General features: G+C 42.9%; 2 protein-coding genes across 2 annotated transcripts in view; both read right to left on the bottom strand.

Annotated features, from left to right (window-relative positions):
* Positions 1–50: 50 nt before the first annotated feature.
* FREM3 (FRAS1 related extracellular matrix 3) overlaps positions 51–20172 on the bottom strand; it is a 102832-nt gene continuing 82710 nt past the window's right edge. Inside the window, exons 6-8 of the mRNA XM_040250445.1 lie at positions 16570–16821; positions 6973–7122; positions 51–633 (exon numbers count right to left, since the gene is read on the bottom strand). Coding sequence (XP_040106379.1) covers positions 392–633; positions 6973–7122; positions 16570–16821 — 644 coding nt within the window. The 3' untranslated portion in view covers positions 51–391. The remainder of the gene's footprint in view (positions 634–6972; positions 7123–16569; positions 16822–20172) is intronic.
* LOC120870894 (cytochrome c, somatic-like) lies at positions 4674–5156 on the bottom strand. Its single transcript, XM_040250446.1, has one exon. The coding sequence runs from the start codon at positions 5078–5080 to the stop codon at positions 4763–4765; it is 318 nt and encodes a 105-aa protein (XP_040106380.1). The 5' UTR covers positions 5081–5156; the 3' UTR covers positions 4674–4762.

Genomic DNA, 20172 nt, shown 5'->3' with positions numbered 1-20172 from the left:
GAACGAGTGCTAAGGGCACTCAGCACTGTAACCTGAAAACCGGGAAGAGGATGAAGGCATCACTGTAGTTGGAATGTGCTTGTCCAGCATCAATGGACAAAGAAAGGTTGAGCCTTTTGTTCTTAACTGTTGATTTAATTGACGACTGGGTTTCACAGGCCTTGGTGACAAAGTAAAAGAAAAAAGGAAAAAGCAGAGCACAGTCTAATAATCCTCTCTAGGCTTATTCTTCCTCTTTATATTTTCATACAGTTGCATAAACTACACTTGCACATATCACCAGAATATCTGTAACACCAATGACTGTACAATACCATTGATATCCCAGGGTTGCAGTGATCCGGAAACTTGTTAGGAGAACTGTTTTGGCTGCTTCCTCTCCTTTAAAGTCTCAACCAAAAGGAGGACAAGCACTCTGCTTACAGTCAGTGACGGTGTCATTGATGAAAATGGTGGTTTTATTGGGTTCTCCAAGTGCTGCACCCAGTGGCATCTGAAGAAGTAATTCAAACCGCTCTGAACCCTCAAAGATGGGCTGTCCCAGGTCAGCAAGGATTGTCACTCGGAACATCTGAACACGTACTCCTGGAGCGAAGTTCAGTTTTTGGCTGACGCCAATGTAATCTAATCCAGCTAGTGGGAAAGAAAAAGCCAAGAGTAAGATGCAGGAGTCACTGCCCGCAGTTTTCCTTCAGAGAAAGATGGCTGGTCCTTAGCATTTTCCTATGTATATGACACCTTCAAACTCATATTTTGGCTTGATCCTCAGAAAGGGGAAATTTCCACATTCTACAAAATGCCACAACCACCACATCCGTCACCACGTGTGATCCCCACCAATGCTCTTCCAAGCACTTCCACAAAAATCCCACCAATACACTGAAGGCTCTCAAGGAAATCAGTTTTAATGAAGGCATTTCCCTTTTCTATTTGGAACTGTTAAGACCACGATTGTGACTTTCGTTTTGACCAGGTTTCACTCATTCACCTTTCCCAGACATCTAGTTTAACCTTAGAATATTCTGCTCAGTTTTACTGGGCCATGAAGTTCTGCCATTTTCTCAATTATTAATCATTTTGTAAGCTGGCTCACCTCATTGTATCACTTCTTTGCTATTTAATTTAAAAGTCATCCAATGTCATGACAAATTATAATCAAAGAGAATAGAACAAGAAACCCTGAGTAATGTATGTAAATAAATGGAAGAATAGAATATTTATGTTGTCTCATTATCTCCCCATAAAAGACTTCTTGGGGGCTACCTCAGATGGTAAAGAATCTGCCTGCAATGTGGGAGACCTGGGTTTGATCCCTGGGTTGGGAAGATCCCCTGGAGAAGGGAATGGCTACCCACTCCAGAATTCTTGCCCAGAGAATCGCATGTACAGAAGAGCTTGGGAGGTCCATGGAGCTGCAAAGAATTGGATGCGACTGAGCAAGTAACACAAAAAGACTTCTTAATTACAAAGGAAGAAAAGTAACTTCATAGTAAAGAAACCTGGCACATAGCACCTTAACCAAGTGATCAAAGTTAATATCACCAATAGCAGGATACATTGCAATTGTGTCCCATTAGCTAGAAGGCAGTGAAAAGGCAGTACCATTTCTGTGATATTCGTTCTGAAGATGCAGATCCTGAATCTAATTGAGGAAAATCAGACAAGCCCCACCTGGTGGGTATTTTACAAAATAATTTGTAATGTTTCTTTAAAATTTTTATTTTATATTGGAGTATAGTATAGTTGTGTCCAACTCTGTGACCCCATGGACAGAGGAGCCGGGTGGGTTGCAGCAGTCCACCCGACTCCTCTGTCCATGGGATTCTCCAGGCAAGACAACTGGAGTGGTTGCCATTCCTTTCTCCAGGGGATCTTCCTGACCCAAGGATCAAACCCAGGTCTCCTACATTGCAGGCAGTCTCCTTACCGTCTGAGCTCCCAGGGAAGCCCCTAGTTGACTGACAGTGCTGTTCGTTCCAGGTGTACAGCAGGACATCTCAGTTACACGTATATGCATAACTATTTGCTCTCAAAGTCTTTTCCCATTTAGGTTATTTCAAGACTATTAAGTACAATTCTTTGTGCTATACAGTAGGTCCTTGTTGATTACCTATTTTTATATATAGTAGTGTCCATCCGTTAATCCCAAACTCCTAATTTATCCCTCCCCCTGGTTTATAATCTTGAAAAATATAAAAGTCATGAAAATCAAAGAAAGCCAAGAAACTGTCCAGGTGGTACACAAAACCAAACCACATGGTACTACATAGAATGTGATTTTGAACTGAACTTTTTTGCTTTAAGAATGATTTGGGGGACAGCTGGTAGAATTTGAATGAGGTCTGAAGATGAGAGTGTAGTCATGTATCAGTACCCTGATTTCAAGCTTGTATTGTGGGTACACAGGAGAATGTCTCTATAGGAGCTGGCCTCCACATTTTTGAAGAGATGGTTCCAGATTTATGGGCAACCTGCTCTCAATGGTTCCAGAAAAACAAAGCATTTTTCTTTTCTTTCTTTTTTTTTTTACTGTACTTATTACTTTTCTGTAAGTTTGAGATAATTACATTATGAAAAAAATAAGCTGATAGTGGAAAAGCACCAAGGCAGGAGAGTAAAGGAAAGGGGATTTGGGATCTTATGAGTCTGGGTTCACATGTTAATTCTGCTGTTTACTTGTATAAACTATTTCATTGTTTGAGTCTCAATTTCTTTAACATCAAAATGGAGAAGATTATTGCTGTTTTCCAAAGTTGTGAAGATAGGAGATAATACAGCAAGGATGCTAGCACAGAGTCTGGCAAATAGCAAGCATTCAGTACATAGAAATTATAATTTTATGTCATAAATAATGATGAAATACATATGGGTACATCATTATTATTGTTAATTCACCAAGCTGAGCAGATGTCAAGTGTTTTCTAGACTCTAGAGATTATCAAGTCTAAACTGTTACCTCTGCATAGCTCCTGTTCAAACCCATGAGTCATGACCTCAAGCATAGATCACTTCTATCTGTCCATCCCTCCCTGAGGGCTAGCAGAGGGTCATTATTGGTATGAAAAGGAGTTCACTTAAATAAAAAAATTTTTTGAGGTGCTAAATACTCTTTATTTGATGCTATACATAAACCACACTAAAATGCCTTTCATTAGGTAAAATTTTAGATAGAGAATTTTAATTAAATTGGCATAAAGTGGACTTTGTCGGTGTATTTTCAGTCCTTGCCTTAACAGGCTAATAAACACAACTTGAAGCATATGTGAATCCTCCTCTGTTCTATGAGACAGTGAAGGGACCGTTTCAGTATTTAACTATATTAATATAACCAGTTCAGTTCAGTTGCTCAGTCGTGTCCGACTCTTTGCGACCCCATGAATTGCAGCACACCAGGCCTCCCTGTCCATCACCAACTCCCGGAGTTCACTCAGTCTCACGTCCATCGAGTCAGTGATGCCATCCAGCCATCTCATCCTCTGCCGTCCCCTTCTCCTCCTGCCCCCAATCCCTCCCAGCATCACAGTCTTTTCCAGTGAGTCAACTCTTCGCATGAGGTGGCCAAAGTACTGGAGTTTCAGCTTTAGCATCATTCCTTCCAAAGAAATCCCAGGACTGATCTCCTTCAGAATGGACTGGTTGGATCTCCTTGCAGTCCAAGGGACTCTCAAGAGTCTTCTCCAACACCACAGTTCAAAAGCATCAATTCTTCGACGCTCAGCCTTCTTCACAGTCCAACTCTCACATCCATACATGACCACAAGAAAAACCATAGCCTTGACTAGATGGACCTTAGTTGGCAAAGTAATGTCTTTGCTTTTGAATATACTATCTAGGTTGGTCATAACTTTTCTTCCAAGGAGTAAGAGTCTTTTAATTTTATGGCTGCTGTCACCATCTGCAGTGATTTTGGAGCCCCCCAAAATAAAGTTTGACACTGTTTCCACTGTTTCCCCATCTATTTCCCATGAAATGATGGGACTGGATGCCATGATCTTCGTTTTCTGGATGTTGAGCTTTAAGCCAACTTTTTCACTCTCTTCTTTCACTTTCATCAAGAGGCTTTTTAGCTCCTCTTCACTTTCTGCCATAAGGGTGGTGTCATCTGCATATCTGAGGTTATTGATATTTCTCCCAGCAATCTTGATTCCAGCTTGTGTTTCTTCCATTCCAGCATTTCTCATGATGTACTCTGCATAGAAGTTAAATAAGCAGGGTGACAATATACAGCCTTGACGTACTCCTTTTCCTATTTGGAACCAGTCTGTTGTTCCATGTCCAGTTCTAACTGTTACTTCCTGACCTGCATACAGATTTCTCAAGAGGCAGGTCAGGTGGTCTGGTATTCCCATCTCTTTCAGAATTTTCCATAGTTTATTGTGATCCACAAATAGTCAATAAAGCAGAAATAGATGTTTTTCTGGAACTCTCTTGCTTTTTCCATGATCCAGTGGATGTTGGCAATTTGATCTCTAAATATAAAGCCAATCTCTTATAGGTTTTGAGAAGGAATGCACCATCTCCCTGAAAAGTTTAATATTCCTTATTCAAGTTCAATCATCTCTTTAGAAAGGGAAAAGTGATAATACTTGTTGAACCGGAATTACTATCAAAATTTTAAAAGCTGACCATATTCGTTTAGCCACAAACCAATCTTATTTAAATCAGGACTGTAATTCTAGTGTATGAGGTCAATTTAAATATGGTACACATAAAAAGTCATGAGACACTTCTGTTTCATAATAAATAAGGCAGTGGCCAACTATTACTCATTGGGAGCTTTTCTGAGATAAGCTATCAAGTCCTTCCTCTCTCCCTTCTTCTTAATGCTAGCAAAGATCATCTTTGTTCCAGGGATGTACTTCTTGGGATTCTCCAAATACTCCATCAGCGTCTCCTCTCCCCAGGTGAAACCTTTGTTCTTGTTGGCATCTGTGTAAGAGAATGCAGCAGCCTGACCCGTCTTTCGTCCAAACAGACTATGCAGGTTTGGCCCAGCCTTGTGCTCACCTCCGTTTTCCACAGTATAGCACTGGGCACACTTCTGAACAAAAATCTTCTTGCCCTTCTCAGCATCACCCATTTTTAAATCATTCTTTCTCTCTTCGCGACCGAGAAGTTCCTACTCACAAGCCGAACGTCCCGCTTTCTCCACCTAGATAAATTTTAATTCTTTTCCCCAACCATAAAAAGAGTCCAAGGAGCCAACTGGTCTATTCGCTTTTGGCTTCACAAATGTATATAGAGTGAGAAAGAGCCTGGCCTGAAAATTAAGCAAAGAAGGAGGGAAGAAAGAAAAACAAATAACAAAAAAAAGGCAAGACAACAAAAGAACTCAGAAGGAGCACCACTGGTGTCGTGTACAGCATGATGGGACATAGTCACTGACGTGTTATAATATGGTAATTCTCCCAAGAGCAAGCTGTCTTCAGTTTCCTTAACTGTTTCTTGGGTACATGATGAATCCAGGTGTACATTTTCATAGACACATTTTCTCTTCATGTCCTGTCAGTTCCTATAGGTTTTTAGATTGCTGAGTTTTATTTGCAAGATATGTGCTTTTACTTAGTTTTTACCTTAACATATCCTCATGTGTCTTGGATTGTACGATACTAATCCTGAATTATGCTGCCTGTCACATCCCAGGAGATTAAGGTCCCTGTTAGCAATGAAAAAAATGTGGATTTCAATGCAAATGGAAATTTCCCTTTCTCTTCCTGAATCCTACTCTGTGTGTGTGTGTGTGCGTGTATGTTTTTCTTTATTTGTTTTGGTTGGTAAAGCAGCTGACAGCTTCAACACAGAGAAGTGATGTTCAGAACCATTTAACTATACTGCCAGCCAGGCTTTGCTTGTCCACATCAAGAAAGGCAAAGGGGAGTGGGGTATGAGAACATACTGCTTGAAGCCGAGGAAAAGGCTGGAGAGTCAGAAGTGAGAGCCTCCTACCCTTCCAGTGGGCCAGTAGGTGCCTGGATTCTCCCAGGAGCTGGAATACCTGCTCAGTCATCTCAGATACACTTTGGTATGACATAGTGTTTATGAGCAGCTTCAAGTCTCTACAAATATTCTTTTTTAAATTAGTTAATTATTTTGGGTTGTGCTGGCCCTTGTCACTCCGCGCGAGCTTTCTCTAGTTGCGGGGAACAGGCTGCTCGCTGTGTGGCTCCTCTCGCTGGGGAGCACGGGCTCCAAGGCACGTGGGCTCAGTAGTCATGGTGCACAGGCTTAGCTGCCCCGCGGCGTGTGCAGTCTCCCCGGCCGAGAGATGGAACTCATGTCCCCTGCCCTGGCAGGTGGATTCCTATCTGCTGGGTCGCCAGGGAAGTCCTACAAATATTCCTTTTTTAAAAAATTTATTTATTTTTAACTGGAGTGTAATTCCTTCACAATATTGTGTTGTTATATGCCAATACATCAACATGGATATCCTTATGTCCCCTCCCTCTTGAGTCTCCCTCCATGTCCCACCCCATTCTACCTCCCCACCTAGGTTGTCACAGTGAATATTCTTAACTTCGGAAGGTTAATTTGGACCCAAGCAAGTAGTTAATGGGACTTCCCTGGTGGCTCAGACGGTAAAGCATCTGCCTACAATGCAAGAGACCCGGGTTCAATCCCTGGGTAGGGAAGATCTCCTGGAGAATGAAATGGCAACCCGCTCTAGTATGCTTGCCTGGAAAATCCCATAGACGGAGGAGCCTGGTAGGCTACAGTCCATGGAATCGCAAAGAGTCGGACACAACTGAGAGACTTTACTTTCCTATGTAGTTAATGAACGAATCAACAAGTCATAAGGCTGCTACTCGAATATTCCATTTCTTCCATAAACAGAAGTCATTCTATACGGCCAGGGAGGAGAAAATTTATATCAGAGCCTCTCCACAAAGACTTGGCAAGCTACACTTGAACAGACTAGACCTCACCCTATATGAATGTCAGGATGGTGACACATTTTTAAAACGGGCTGCTCACCTTCTGCTGAGGCCGGCTCTGTTCTCTTGGAGCGCACGGTGACAGAGGACGCTTGGGAAAGGTCCGTGCCTGTCCTCCAGACGCAAACCTCCACGGAGCCAGCACTTTCATCAACGTGATATTCAGCATCTCCAAAGTGCAGGGCAGGCTCTGTGGAGACAGGAAGGGACAAATTAAGAATGCTGCTGCCTCCCAGGACCCTCGTTTCCTCTGGCCCCGCGGGAGACTGGGCGTTTGTCTCAGTCATCCGACTTGGCAGGTCCCACGGGCTCGAGAGGAAACAGGCAAAACACACAAATGACCACATCAAGGAGCAGTCTCGTGCCATGATGGCTTAGATTCCAGGAGGTGCAGTGAGAGGAAATCAGAATTCCATTCATTTTCCTCCTCTAAGAGAGATCTGTTGTGCAAAGAATTTTCCCAATTGGGGAAAACTGGTCAACTAGCTGTAACTCCGGCAAGTCGGCTATCATTTGGGAAAAGATGGTGGGGAACTAGGGAGGCTATTTTTCTCAAGGGAGAAGGGCCCTTCATGTCGAGGCACAGTCCAGCCAGGGGTCTGAACTCGGCGTCTGCTGCCGCACCTTATCCCATATGTTTGTTTGTCACAAAGACAGACAGACATTCTATTCCTGAACTGCTTCCCCTAGAGGCAAAAAAAGGGGTCCCCTAGAATAGAAGGCTGAGGGCAGCCAGGGTGGGGATCAGACTCTGAGAGCAGGTGAAAGTGAATGTGTTAGTTGCTGAGTCATGGCCGGCTCTGTGTGACTTCATGGTCTGTAGCCCACCAGGCTCCTCTTGTCCATGGGAATTCTCCAGGCAAGAGTACTGGAGTGGGTTGCCATTTCTGTCTCCAGGGGATCTTCCCCACCCAGGGATCAAACCCAGGTCTCCTGCATTGCAGGCGGATTCTTTACCATCTGAGCCGCCAGGGAAGCCTGAAAGCAGGTGGAAGAGACAAATGCATCTAATGGGGGAAAAATTTGACAAGTCAAGACTTGTCCAAGCAGACATGCTCGTCCACTTCCAGTTCTCTCAGTTCTAAAAAGCAGCCTATGATTCTTCAAAGCTTATCCAAGTTTCAGCTGTTGCACTTGACATGATAAAGGTCAGAAACGAATGCTTTTCCTCAGACTGTGACATTCAGAGGCAAAAAGATACCCATACCAGGCAGCAGCTTCACCACAGAGGCATGACCACTGAGCTGGTAAATGGTAAATCAGCACGACAGAGACAAAACCTTGGCAAGTACAACACAACACAGAAGCATATCAGAAAGGAATTTGGATTTTGGAAGGTAGAAATCCACTGTAACAAACAGTATTTGCCCAGGATGTATTTTAGCAGATCTCTTCGTGCTGCAGAGTTTTACCAAATGTTTGACAGTAGTACGCCCGAGCTCTTATAATCTGACTAGCGTCTCTTCTTTCTGGAGTCTTCACGTATTGTTCCTGACCCTGTGCCCTGCGTGCCTGTTACACAGAACAGCTCTCCAGGCAGCCAGCATAGCATGTTGGTCAGGGCCTCCATCTTCACTGGTGATGTCCTCGGAGCTGAAACTCCCTCCTCAACATGTTAATTTCACACACTCCTTTTGTAAGACTTTGACTGAGTAACCTGCTCTGGGAGGTCGTGTGCGTGCCTGCATGCTAAGTCGCTCAGTCGTGTCTGACTCTTTGCAATCCTATGGACCGTATAGCCTGCCAGGCTCCTCAATCCATGGGATTCTCCAGGCAAGAATACTGGAGTGGGTTGCCATGCCCTCCTCCAGGGGATCTTCCTGACCCAGGGATCGAACCCATGCCTCTTATGTCTCCTGCGTTGGCCGTCAGGTTCTTTACCCCTAGCGTCACCTGGGAAGCCCCTGGGAGGCCATATATATGTCCTTAAGGGGGAAGTTGTTCCTTATCCTGTGCTCCCCTGACACTTTGCACAGCTCACTAGTTGCAGTGATGTGTCATTCTTGCTATTTGCTGTCCTCAGATGCATCGCAGGTGGGGGTCTGCACTCAGAAAACGGTGTGGGGAGGTCATTCTCTCTTAAACATTTTTATTTCTTTTTTTGGCTGCACTGGGTCTTGGTTGTGGCAAGCAGGATCTTCAGTTGCTGCAGGTGGGATCTAGTTCCCTGACCAGAGGTGGAGACCAGACCCCCAGCGTTGGAAACATGCCACGTCTTAGCCACTTACACCAGTGAAGTCCCCATCCTCTCTTTTTGATTCAGAAGTTTCACCCCACCTCCCCATTGTTGCTGGCGGATGTTTTGGACATCTCTAAGCTTGGACAGGAAACAGGGTGGACAAGAGAAGCAGACAAGATCTTGATGGGTTTTATCATGGTGACTGCACTCTTGGGTCTTAGGAGATTGGAAGAGAGCAGATTCTGTTTCTCACAGGCACTTTGGTGTGTTCTTTGGAGATCTCTCGTTCCCATGGCTGCGTACTTCTCATCTGAAATCCCCTTGATAAGGATGTGTGCGTGCTAAGGCCTTTCAGTCTGCACCCCTATCCTGGCTGATCATCAATCCTTCCTCATATATCAGCATTTGGCGGTGCTTCTGTGGGGATTGTTCATCCCTCTAGATGGCGCTATTGGACAAGGCCTAAGACGGGTCCATTCTGGATCTCTTCTGCGAGGGTGGCTCGCACCGGGTCCAGGACAAGCCTCCCGCAACCTTTGCTTGATACACCTTAGGGATACTGCCTCATCCTAATGCACTCTCTCTTGTTTGCTCATCTATCAGAGCAGCTAATCAGCATATCTCCTACACTGAGGTTTTCCAGATAGAGCCAGTTTCCTCCACACTATAGGTGACACACTTTACCCTTATCGTGGTCTTGTGGTTTAGCACCTCTTTAAAGAGTTAAAGTGTTAGAGCCGCCACTCTTATACACTGTTCTGTGTTATCAGAGCCTTACCAATACCTCAAGACCAGCGACCACATTCCACATGCCCTTAGAAACATTTTGGTTGGTGTGTTATATTCAAGAATGTGTCGAGTGGCTAATTTTAATTCCCTTCTGATATACTTTGAACTTACTACAAATTATATTTTTTTAAAGTTGAGACTAATGGATCTGCTTATTTAGCAGAGAATTTCCTCTGTGTGGTATTAGGGAAGGGAGAAAGGTAAGAAAATTAAAAAAAAAAATTGAGTTATGTCACTGTTCAGAAAAAAAAAAAAGTAAGAATCAAGCTTCTCTGAATACCTTAAGATACAGGATGTAAGAAGAGGACAGCGTCACTTAGAAGAAAAAGCACTAAATTCTTCTGAGATGCTCTGTATACTGAGCATAAGGAGATTTGTTCAAATAGAGGAAAGAGATGTTCTGTGCAGCCCAGCGGTGTCTCTAAGTAGTTGTCACTCAAGTTCTGTTTAAAAAACTGAGATGCTGGCAATGATTCTTATGGGTGAGCAGTTATGAGAGTAGAATGTTTTGATCACTTATGTTAAATGGGTTCTACAGCCATAGCTGTCTTTTTCTTTCCTTTAAAAGAAAATGACCTTTAAAAGGAAATAAGAAAAAGAAATATGACAAAGTGGAAAGGGAAATTTTCGAGAGAGGTATGACCATCATTTAAAAATGAGTTCACTGTGCAGATTCAGAGAAATTTCATACCAAGGTCCAAAGAGGACGTACAGGGGAAGGCACAGACACGCTGTTGTTAAACTTTGCCAAACCACCCTGAACAGGAGAGAGGCCGAGAGATGGAAGACTGGGAGATATTTTCTCAGTTATCTCGGAAGACAAAATAGATTCTGGAAACAAGAGGGTAAGCTTAAACACTAGAAAAACTCTGGAACCGTGTATTTCAACAGTTTCTGGATCTTTAGAAAAGGAAGAGGCAATGCCGATGAGTCAGTATCAGGTTTTTAACATCTGGTTTCCTGAAATTAAGTTTAATGTTTTTCAGTTCAGCTAAACAGACATCTTTTGAACATCCTCTATGTGTTCTAACTATGGGGCAGCCACTCTGGTGCCCATCAGCTAACCCTGAGTGTGCTGACAAAAGAAGGGACCACCTCAAGGCTCAGAAGGAGGAGTCTTGGAAGAAAATAACTGTGCTAGACTCAAAGAATGAATAAGAATTGATCCACAAGAATAGTGGAAGAATGTCCCTAATGGAGTGGCTCATATGAAAAAGAAAGGCCCAGAAGCATGACATAGCCTTGTGTTTGGGAAGGAATAAAAGAGGGCGTTTCTTGGAAATGGTTAAGGTGAGAGTAGATGAATGTGGGGATGAGTTTTGAGAGGGAGAAATCAGAGCCTACAGAAACTTGGATCCACTTCTAGTAGACAGGACTTCACTTTCTAGACTCTCCTTACAATATAGGGGCCAATTTTTTTTTAATTTTTTAAAATTTATTTATTTTAATTGGAGGCTAATTACAATATTGTATTGGTTTTGCCATACATTGACATGAATCTGCATGGGTGTACATGTGTTCCCCTTCCTGAACCCCCCTCCCTTCTCCCTCCCCATCCCATCCCTCTGGGTCATCCCAGTGCACCAGCCCTGAGCACCCTGTATCATGCATTAAACCTGGACTGGTGATTCGTTTCACATATGATAATATACATGTTTCAACGCCATTCTCCCAAATCATCCCACCCTCGCCCTCTCCCACAGAGTCCAAAAGACTGTTCTATACATCTGTGTCTCTTGCTGTCTCACATACAGGGTTATTGTTACCATCTTTCTAAATTCCATATATATGCATTAGTATACTGTACTGGCGTTTTTCTTTTTGGCTTACTTCACTCTGTAAGTGGAAATCCAGTTTCATCCATCTTATTAGAACTGATTCAAATGTATTCTTTTTAATGGCTGAGTAATACTCCATTTTGTATATGTACCACAGCTTTCTTATCCATTCATCTGCTGATGGACATCTAGGTTGCTTCCATGACCTAGCTATTATAAACAGTGCTGCGATCAACACTGGGGTACACGTGTCTCTTTCTTTCTTTCTTTTTTTTTTTTTTTTGCTCAATGTGTCTCTTTTGATTCTGGTTTCCTTGGTGTGAGAATGGTTTGAAATGTTCACTGGTGTATATTCTAGTAATGGAGTGGGAGATGATGACGGAGCGGGAGAGATGGATGTAGTTAGTGTCCTGAGCAGCATCCAGGGATTGGACGTAGGTGGCTTCTAGGATGCCCTGCCGGTGTGGGGATGGGATCATCATAAACTCAGTTGGGAAGATGGGGGGAAACAGTCTTGGCTAGGGGTAGAAAGGCGTTAATGTGTGAATCTGGCATTCGAGAATCAAGTCAGGGCTGGAGATTTAGGAGTCATTAGTATACAAGTTGTGGACAGTCCTGTATTATTTTAGAGGGTATGATCATCCAATGTGAATGAGTAAAGAGAATGGTTGTAGAGGTGTCAACCACCAGGGAGACTGGCAGAGGGGAAAAAACTCAAAAAAATAGAGACAGAGAAAGAGTGATGGAGAGAAGAGTGGATCCAGGAAAATCGAGAGAGTAGAAAAAATTGAGAAATATAAGTGACCACAATGCAGCAAGTATATGCAGAAAGATGTGTGCAAGCCAACAGTGCTAACCAGTGGCACAACAACCAAAACACACTTATTAACCTTTAAACTGTGTCAAGTGAACTATAATGCCTAAGTTTAAAAATAAGAACCGAAACAAAACTTTTTCTGCATTTAAAACCTTTAACAACTGTATTATAATATGACTAACCTTTTAAAGCATAGTGTTACTCTTCCTTCTGAACAGTTTTCTGGTTTTTACAGTACAGCAACGTGTCTTTCAAGTTTTAAAAACATTTTGTGTTGAAGTTTATCTGGGCCCATTGCAATAGTATAAAGCACATTGAAAAAAATTGGATGTAATTTCACCAGAATAACACTTTGTTTTTGTGCAAGTTTTCCTTACAGAGTTTTCTTAAATCTGTCATTATTCTGTTATATGACCATTACTGACAAAGACACTAATCTAGCTGGCAATCTTTACAGGCAAATTTAAACTTTTTTTTTTGTATTGGGGTATTGGATTGGGGGCAGGAGGAGAAGGGGATGACAGAGGATGAGATGGCTGGATGGCATCACTGACTCGATGGACGTGAGTCTAAGTGAACTCCAGGAGATGGTGATGGACAGGGAGGCCTGGCGTGCTGCGATTCATGGGGTCGCAAAGAGTCGGACACGACTGAGCGACTGAACTGAACTGAATTGACTGATAGCCAATTAACAATGCTGTGATAGTTTTAGGTGAAGAGCAAAGGAACTCAGCCATATATATAAATGCATCTATTCTTCACCAAACTCCCCTCCCATACAGGCAAATTTTATGCATGTTATACAAATCTTATCACCTCAGGACAAAACTAAGAACCATCTGAAACTGGACAGCAATTCTTTTTTGTGGCAGATACAAGAATTTTCAAATGGCATGTTAAAAGTGCAGTGTCTTCAGCAGACAGGTGGAGACCTGCTATAACGTATTTACAAACAGAACAGACACATTGTGCTGATTAACCGGGGTCTTTAGTTTCATCTTGGCCTTGTTAAGTAGCAGCTAAGGTCTTTAGTAGGTGAATGCACAGGAAGGGCACTATGCATTAGTTCAGAGAACATTTACTGGCCATATTCTGTGGCCTCTGTCTGCATGGAGCTGGCGTATCGGGATTTTCCTGTCAGTGTGGGGCCAGGGGCTTGAGTTGTTAGATTGTCTCTGCTCCTGTGCAATTTCTTTGCTTAGCATCACCCCACAGTAGTTGCCTTTACAAATACATTCCTGCAGGTGACCCATTTGACGAGGGGATAGTTGATCTCTATTTAAGGAAGCTAAACATTTCCCAGAGTCTAGCTAAATAGAATAAAAACATTTCATCCCAGTTCTAACTCTTGAGCTGCTTGGCTACATCTTTATGTTGCTATATATTGTGTCATCACTTGGCCTAAAGGAAAACAAGCTTTTGCTATAAGATGATGGACTTGATGCTTCTGAAGAAAGGAAGCGTTACTGGTATTTAACATGTGCTCAAACTGGCCTACTAGACACAAATGCTAACCCTGGAAAATGAGTATGGACTTTTCCCAATTTCTTTCAAGTAGTCAGTTTTGTAGGACACATGTTTTCATTCCTGGCTGAAAGGGCAATGGAACTACTTCCTGAGATGTGATAGAATTTGATCAATGTTTTTGCTTAAACGCTGAATTCGGGGACTTGTCATTTCGCAAAAGTAGTCCAAAAGATTAGCATCACGTAGTAGGTGTGCTAGTAATCACTGGGGTTGTTTCCTCAAGGCCAAAATATGATGGCACCATTCAAAGGAACCCCTGGTGTCATGAATGGCAAAATTTGTTCTTGGTAGACAGTCCCTAATATCTCTTTGGTTTCACAGAGAATATAATAGAAATTCTAAATTTCTGCTGAGTATACTGAAAACTGAGTTTACTGAGCAATATTCCATTGTATGTATACACACACCACATCTTTATCCACTCATCTGCTGATGGATGTTTAGGTTGCTTCCATGTCTTGACTACTGTAAACAGTGCTGCAACCAACACTGGGAAGCATGTATCTTTTTGAATTACAATTTTCTCTGGATACATAGTCAGAAGAAGGAATGCAGGATCGTATGATAACTGTGCTTTTGAATTCTTAAGGGACCTCCATACTGTTCTCCAAAGTGGCTACACGAATTTACATTCCCACCAACGGTATAGGAGGGCTTCTTTTTCTCCACACCCTGTCCAGCACTTAGTTGTAGGCTTTTTGATGATGGTCGTTCTGACTGGAGTGAGGTGATGTCTCATTGTAGTTTTGACTTGCCATTTCTAATAGTGACGTTGAGCATTTTTTCATGTGTTTATAGGCCATTGGTATGTCTTCTTTGGAGAAATGTCTATTTAGATCTTCTGCTTATTTTTTGATTGAGTTGTTAGCATTTTTTATATTGAACTGTCATATGCATTAAGAAAAACAATAGTTATCTTAATTCTAAGGGGGCACTTTTTGAAAAGAAATTACACAATGAAGAATGCACAGACATCAGAAGCCAAGTGAAGTCGCTTAGTCCCGTCTGACCCTTTGTGACCCCATGGACTGTAGTCCACCAGGCTCCTCGGTCCATGGGATTACTCCAGGCATGAATACTGGAGTGGGCTGCCATTTCCTTCTCCAGGGGATCTTCCTGACCCAGGGATCGAACCCAGGTCTCTTGCATTGTAGGCAGACACTTTACTGTCTGAGCCCTGGTATAGACATCAGAGTCTATACTTATTCTTCTCTCTTGAGACTTGTGAAAATATATTTGGGAACTAAACTTAGTCCCTGGCAATTTTTGGGGGGGAACTAAACTTAGTCCCTCGCAATTTTTTTTTAAGTAGAGCAAAATTTGCGTTTCACAGCATTCTGAGATCTTGTCCACAGGATGTAATATCAACAAAATTTAGGAGGCCAAACAAACAAAAACCAAACCAACTTTAATCTCACTCATATTTTCCTTTGTCCTAGAACAATAGGACCCCTTGGACTGTAGCCCTCCAGGCTCTACTGTCTGTGGGATTTCCCAGGCAAAAATATGGTAGTGGGCTGTCATTTCCTTTTCCAGGGGATCTTCCTGACTCAGGGATCAAACCTGGGTCTCCTGCTTTGCAGGCAGATTCTTTACCATCTGAGCCACCAGGGAAGCCCCAGAATGATATAATACATGATAAATTTTCATCCTCAGCTAAAGAGCACATGCACTCTTCAACCTCTGCTCCATCTGGTTTATCTCTTGACATGGCTCTCAGTTTCATGGAAGCTCTGCACTGTATCTATGCATTCACACAAATTTTGGGTCTGTGATAGCTGCCCAGTCTGATTCTATCTAGATCTGAACACAGCAACTCACAGCCACTCAAATCCTGACAGAGGTATATTTGAGAGATGAAGTGGTCAGTCTAATTTGAGACTCCTAATAAAATAGTCAGATCCTGGCCTTGTCTTTATCAATATTTTCTCTTAAAAGTGCCTCTTGTAGAAAGAGCAATTGCTAAGAAAGTAACACCGGGCTTGGTTTTGGGAGTCGGGGGTTGGGAGGGGTTGGTTTTGAGGAGTGAAGAGCATCCTATTCTTTTCTGTCTCTGTGCTTCAGCTGGGACTAGAGCCAAACTCCCAGGTGGGTAGGGCTGGGAAAAGAGATCTGGATGCCTACACATGGGAGCTTCATGGCACCCTTGTACCACTTGTAGACCTCATGTTCCTACTGTTGGGAGGGAGGCTCCTTGGACTGCTAAGATGAGTGTCCTGTGGGGCAGTCCTGGTTGAGTGATCAGACATTTAACCTAGGTCCTCTTCTTGGCTTCCTTAAGGTCTTAGGTCACTTCCTTGGGATGTGCTTTTTAAAAATAGTTTAACACACTCACACACAAATGTTTAATCTTTCTGCATCACTGCCTTGTCCTCGGTATTGGTGATAATTATGTATCTGAAAAGCCACTCAGAGATGTTAGAGAAGGAGCAACATCAACAATTCCTTTCATAGGTCATTGAAGCTTGATTTATCTTTCAACTGTTGTGGGAAAGGATGAAAAGAAAGTAGCTCTAACCAAGAGTGGAAAACAGGAAATAGGCTTACCATCATCACGATCAGCCAGAATAATCACCTTGGCGGTGGGGAATTTGGCCCCCAGTTGCCCTCCCTTTGGCAGGCTCAGTGAAACGCTGAAGGATTCCTCCTCTTCATAAAGAGAGTCGTTGATGATCAGGACCCGGCAGGTGTTCTCACCCTCATCCTTGTCAAAGTGGAGGATGCTGGAGTGGTCTTTTGGACGTGAGATGTAGTCAGAGAAAGATAACCCTGAAGAAGAAATGGTGCCTATGGCAGAACCTATGGAGACAGGAGATAGAACAGAGAAAGTAAGAAGAAACAATTCTAAACAGGGAACCTGTTCCTCATGGGGTCTTCAAACTATTTTTAGATAATAGAGAATGAGAATAGTTGTTGTCGTGTTTGACTGGTGTTTGACTGTAGCCTGCCAGACTCCTTCGTCCATGGAATTCTCTAGGCCAGAATACTGGGTATTCTTGGGGTAGCCATTCCCTTCTCCAGGGGATCTTCCTGACCCATGGATTGAATCCAGGACTCCTGCATTGCACGCAGATTCTTTATTGTCTGAGACACCAGCAAATGGTATTTTTAAAATAACAGCTCTCTGAATTACAAGGCACACTTGTCTCTTACTTGTCTCTCATGAGTAGCCATCATGGTCAACAAAAGAGTCCAAAATGCAGTACTTGGATGCAATCTCAAAAACGACAGAATGATCTCTGTTGGTTTCCAAGGCAAACCATTCAATATCACAGTTATCCAAGTCTATGCCCCAACCAGTAATGCTGAAGAAGCTGAAGTTGAACGGTTCTATGAAGACCTACAAGACCTTGTAGAACTAACACCCAAAAAAGATGTCCTTTTCATTCTAGGGGACTGGAATGCAAAAGTAGGAAGTCAAGAAACACCTGGTGTAACAGGCAAATTTGGCCTCGGAATGCAGAATGAAGCAGGGCAAAGACTAAAAGAGTTTTGCCAAGAAAATGCACTGGTCATAACAAACACCCTCTTCCAACAACACAAGAGAAGACTCTACACACGGACATCACCAGATGGTCAACACGGAAATCAGATTGATTATATTCTTTGCAGCCAAAGATGGAGAAGCTCTATACAGTCAGCAAAAACAAGACCAGGAACTGACTGTGGCTCAGATCATGAACTCCTTATTGCCAAATTCAGACTTAAATTGAAGAAAGTAGGGAAAACTGCTAGACCATTCAGGTATGACCTAAATCAAATCCTTTATGATTATACAGTGGAAGTGAGAAATAGATTTAAGGGCCTAGATCTGATAGATAGAGTGCCTGATGAACTATAGAATGAGGTTCGTGACATTGAACAGGAGACAGGGATGAAGACCATCCCCATGGAAAAGAAATGCAAAAAAGCAAAATGGCTGTCTGGGGAGGCCTTACAAATAGCTGTGAAAAGAAGAGAAGTGAAAAGCAAAGGAGAAAAGGAAAGATATAAATATATCTGAATGCAGAGTTCCAAAGAATAGCAAGAAGAGATAAGAAAGCCTTCTTCAGCAGTCAGTGCAAAGAAATAGAGGAAAACAACAGATTGGGAAAGACTAGAGATCTCTTCAAGAAAATTAGAGATACCAAGGGAACATTTCATGTAAAGATGGGCTCGATAAAGGACAGAAATGGTATGGACCTAACAGAAGCAGAAGATATTAAGAAGAGGTGGCAAGAATACACAGAAGAACTGTACAAAAAAGATCTTCACGACCTGGATAATCACGATGGTGTGATCACTCATCTAGAGCCAGACATCCTGGAATGTGAAGTCAAGTGGGCCTTAGAAAGCATCACTCTGAACAAAGCTAGTGGAGGTGATGGAATTCCAGTGGAGCTATTTCCAATCCTGAAAGATGATGCTGTGAAAGTGCTGCACTCAATATGCCAGCAAATTTGGAGAACTCAGCAGTGGCCACAGGACTGGAAAAGGTCAGTTTTCATTCCAATCCCAAAGAAAGGCAATGCCAAAGAATGCTCAAACTACCAAACAATTGCACTCATCTCACATGCTAGTAAAGTAATGCTCAAAATTCTCCAAGCCAGGCTTCAACAATATGTGAACCGTGAACTTCCAGATGTTCAAGCTGGTTTTAGAAAAGGCAGAGGAACCAGAGATCAAACTGCCAACATCTGCTGGATCATGAAAAAAGCAAGAGAGTTCCAGAAAAACATCTATTTCTGCTTTATTGACTATGCCAAAGCCTTTGACTGTGTGGATCACAATAAACTGTGGAAAATTCTGAGAGAGATGGGAATACTAGACCACCTGACCTGCCTCTTGAGAAATCTGTATGCAGGTCAGGAAGTAACAGTTAGAACTGGACAGGGAACAACAGACTGGTTCCAAATAGGAAAAGGAGTATGTCAACCCTGCTTATTTAACTTCTATGCAGAGTACATCATGAGAAATGCTGGGCTGGAAGAAGCACAAGCTGGAATCAAGATTGCCGGGAGAAATATCAATAACCTTAGATATGCAGATGACACCACTCTTATGGCAGAAGGTGAAGAGGAACTAAAAAGCCTCTTGATGAAAGTGAAAGAAGAGAGTGAAAAAGTTGGCTTAAAGCTCAACATTCAGAAAACGAAGATCATGGCATCCGGTCCCATCACTTCATGGGAAATAGATGGGGAAACAGTGGAAACAGTGTCAGACTTTATTTTTGGGGGCTCCAAAATCACTGCAGATGGTGATTGCAGCCATGAAATTAAGACGCTTACTCCTTGGAAGAAAAGTTATGACCAACCTAGATAGCATATTCAAAAGCAGAGACATTACTTTGCCAACTAAGGTCCGTCTAGTCAAGGCTATGGTTTTTCCTGAGGTCATGTATGGATGTGACAGTTGGACTGTGAAGAAGGCTGAGCACCGAAGAATTGATGCTTTTGAACTGTGGTGTTGGAGAAGACTCTTGAGAGTCCCTTGGACTGCAAGGAGATCCAGCCAGTCCATTCTGAAGGAGATCAGTCCTGGGATTTCTTTGGAAGGAATGATGCTAAAGCTGAAGCTCCAGTACTTTGGCCACCTCATGCGAAGTGTTGACTCATTGGAAAAGACTGTGATGCTGGGAGGGATTGGGGGCAGGAGGAGTAGGGGACGACAGAGGATGAGATGGCTGGATGGCATCACGGACTCGATGGACGTGAATCTTGGTGAACTCTGGGAGTTGGTGATGGACAGGGAGGCCTGGTGTGCTGCAATTAATGGGGTCACAAAGAGTCGGACACGACTGAGCGACTGAACTGAACTGAACTGTCTCTTACAGTCACGAATATTAATATGGTAATTAGAAGACTTTTAAAACAGATCCGGGTATTTGGGCGCGATTCACAGTTAGTGGTCTTTGAACTGCTGTTGCTGTTCAGTTGCTCAGTCGTGTCCGACTCTTTGTGACCACATGGACTGCAGCATGCCAGGCTTCCCTGTCCTTCACCATCTTCCGGAGTTTTGCTCAAACTCACATCCATTGAGTCGGTAATCCCATCCAACCATCTCGTCCTTTGTCGCTCCTTTCTCTTCCTGCCCTCAGTCTTTTCCCAGCATCAGGATCTTTGAAAAGGGTATATGCTGAATAAGTTTTGTTTAGAGTAGCGACTAAATAAA

The sequence above is a fragment of the Oryx dammah genome, unplaced genomic scaffold (genome assembly GCF_014754425.2).
Source record: "Oryx dammah isolate SB20612 unplaced genomic scaffold, SCBI_Odam_1.1 HiC_scaffold_12, whole genome shotgun sequence".
Lineage (NCBI taxonomy): Eukaryota > Metazoa > Chordata > Mammalia > Artiodactyla > Bovidae > Oryx > Oryx dammah.
This window is presented reverse-complemented; position numbering and strand designations above follow the sequence as displayed.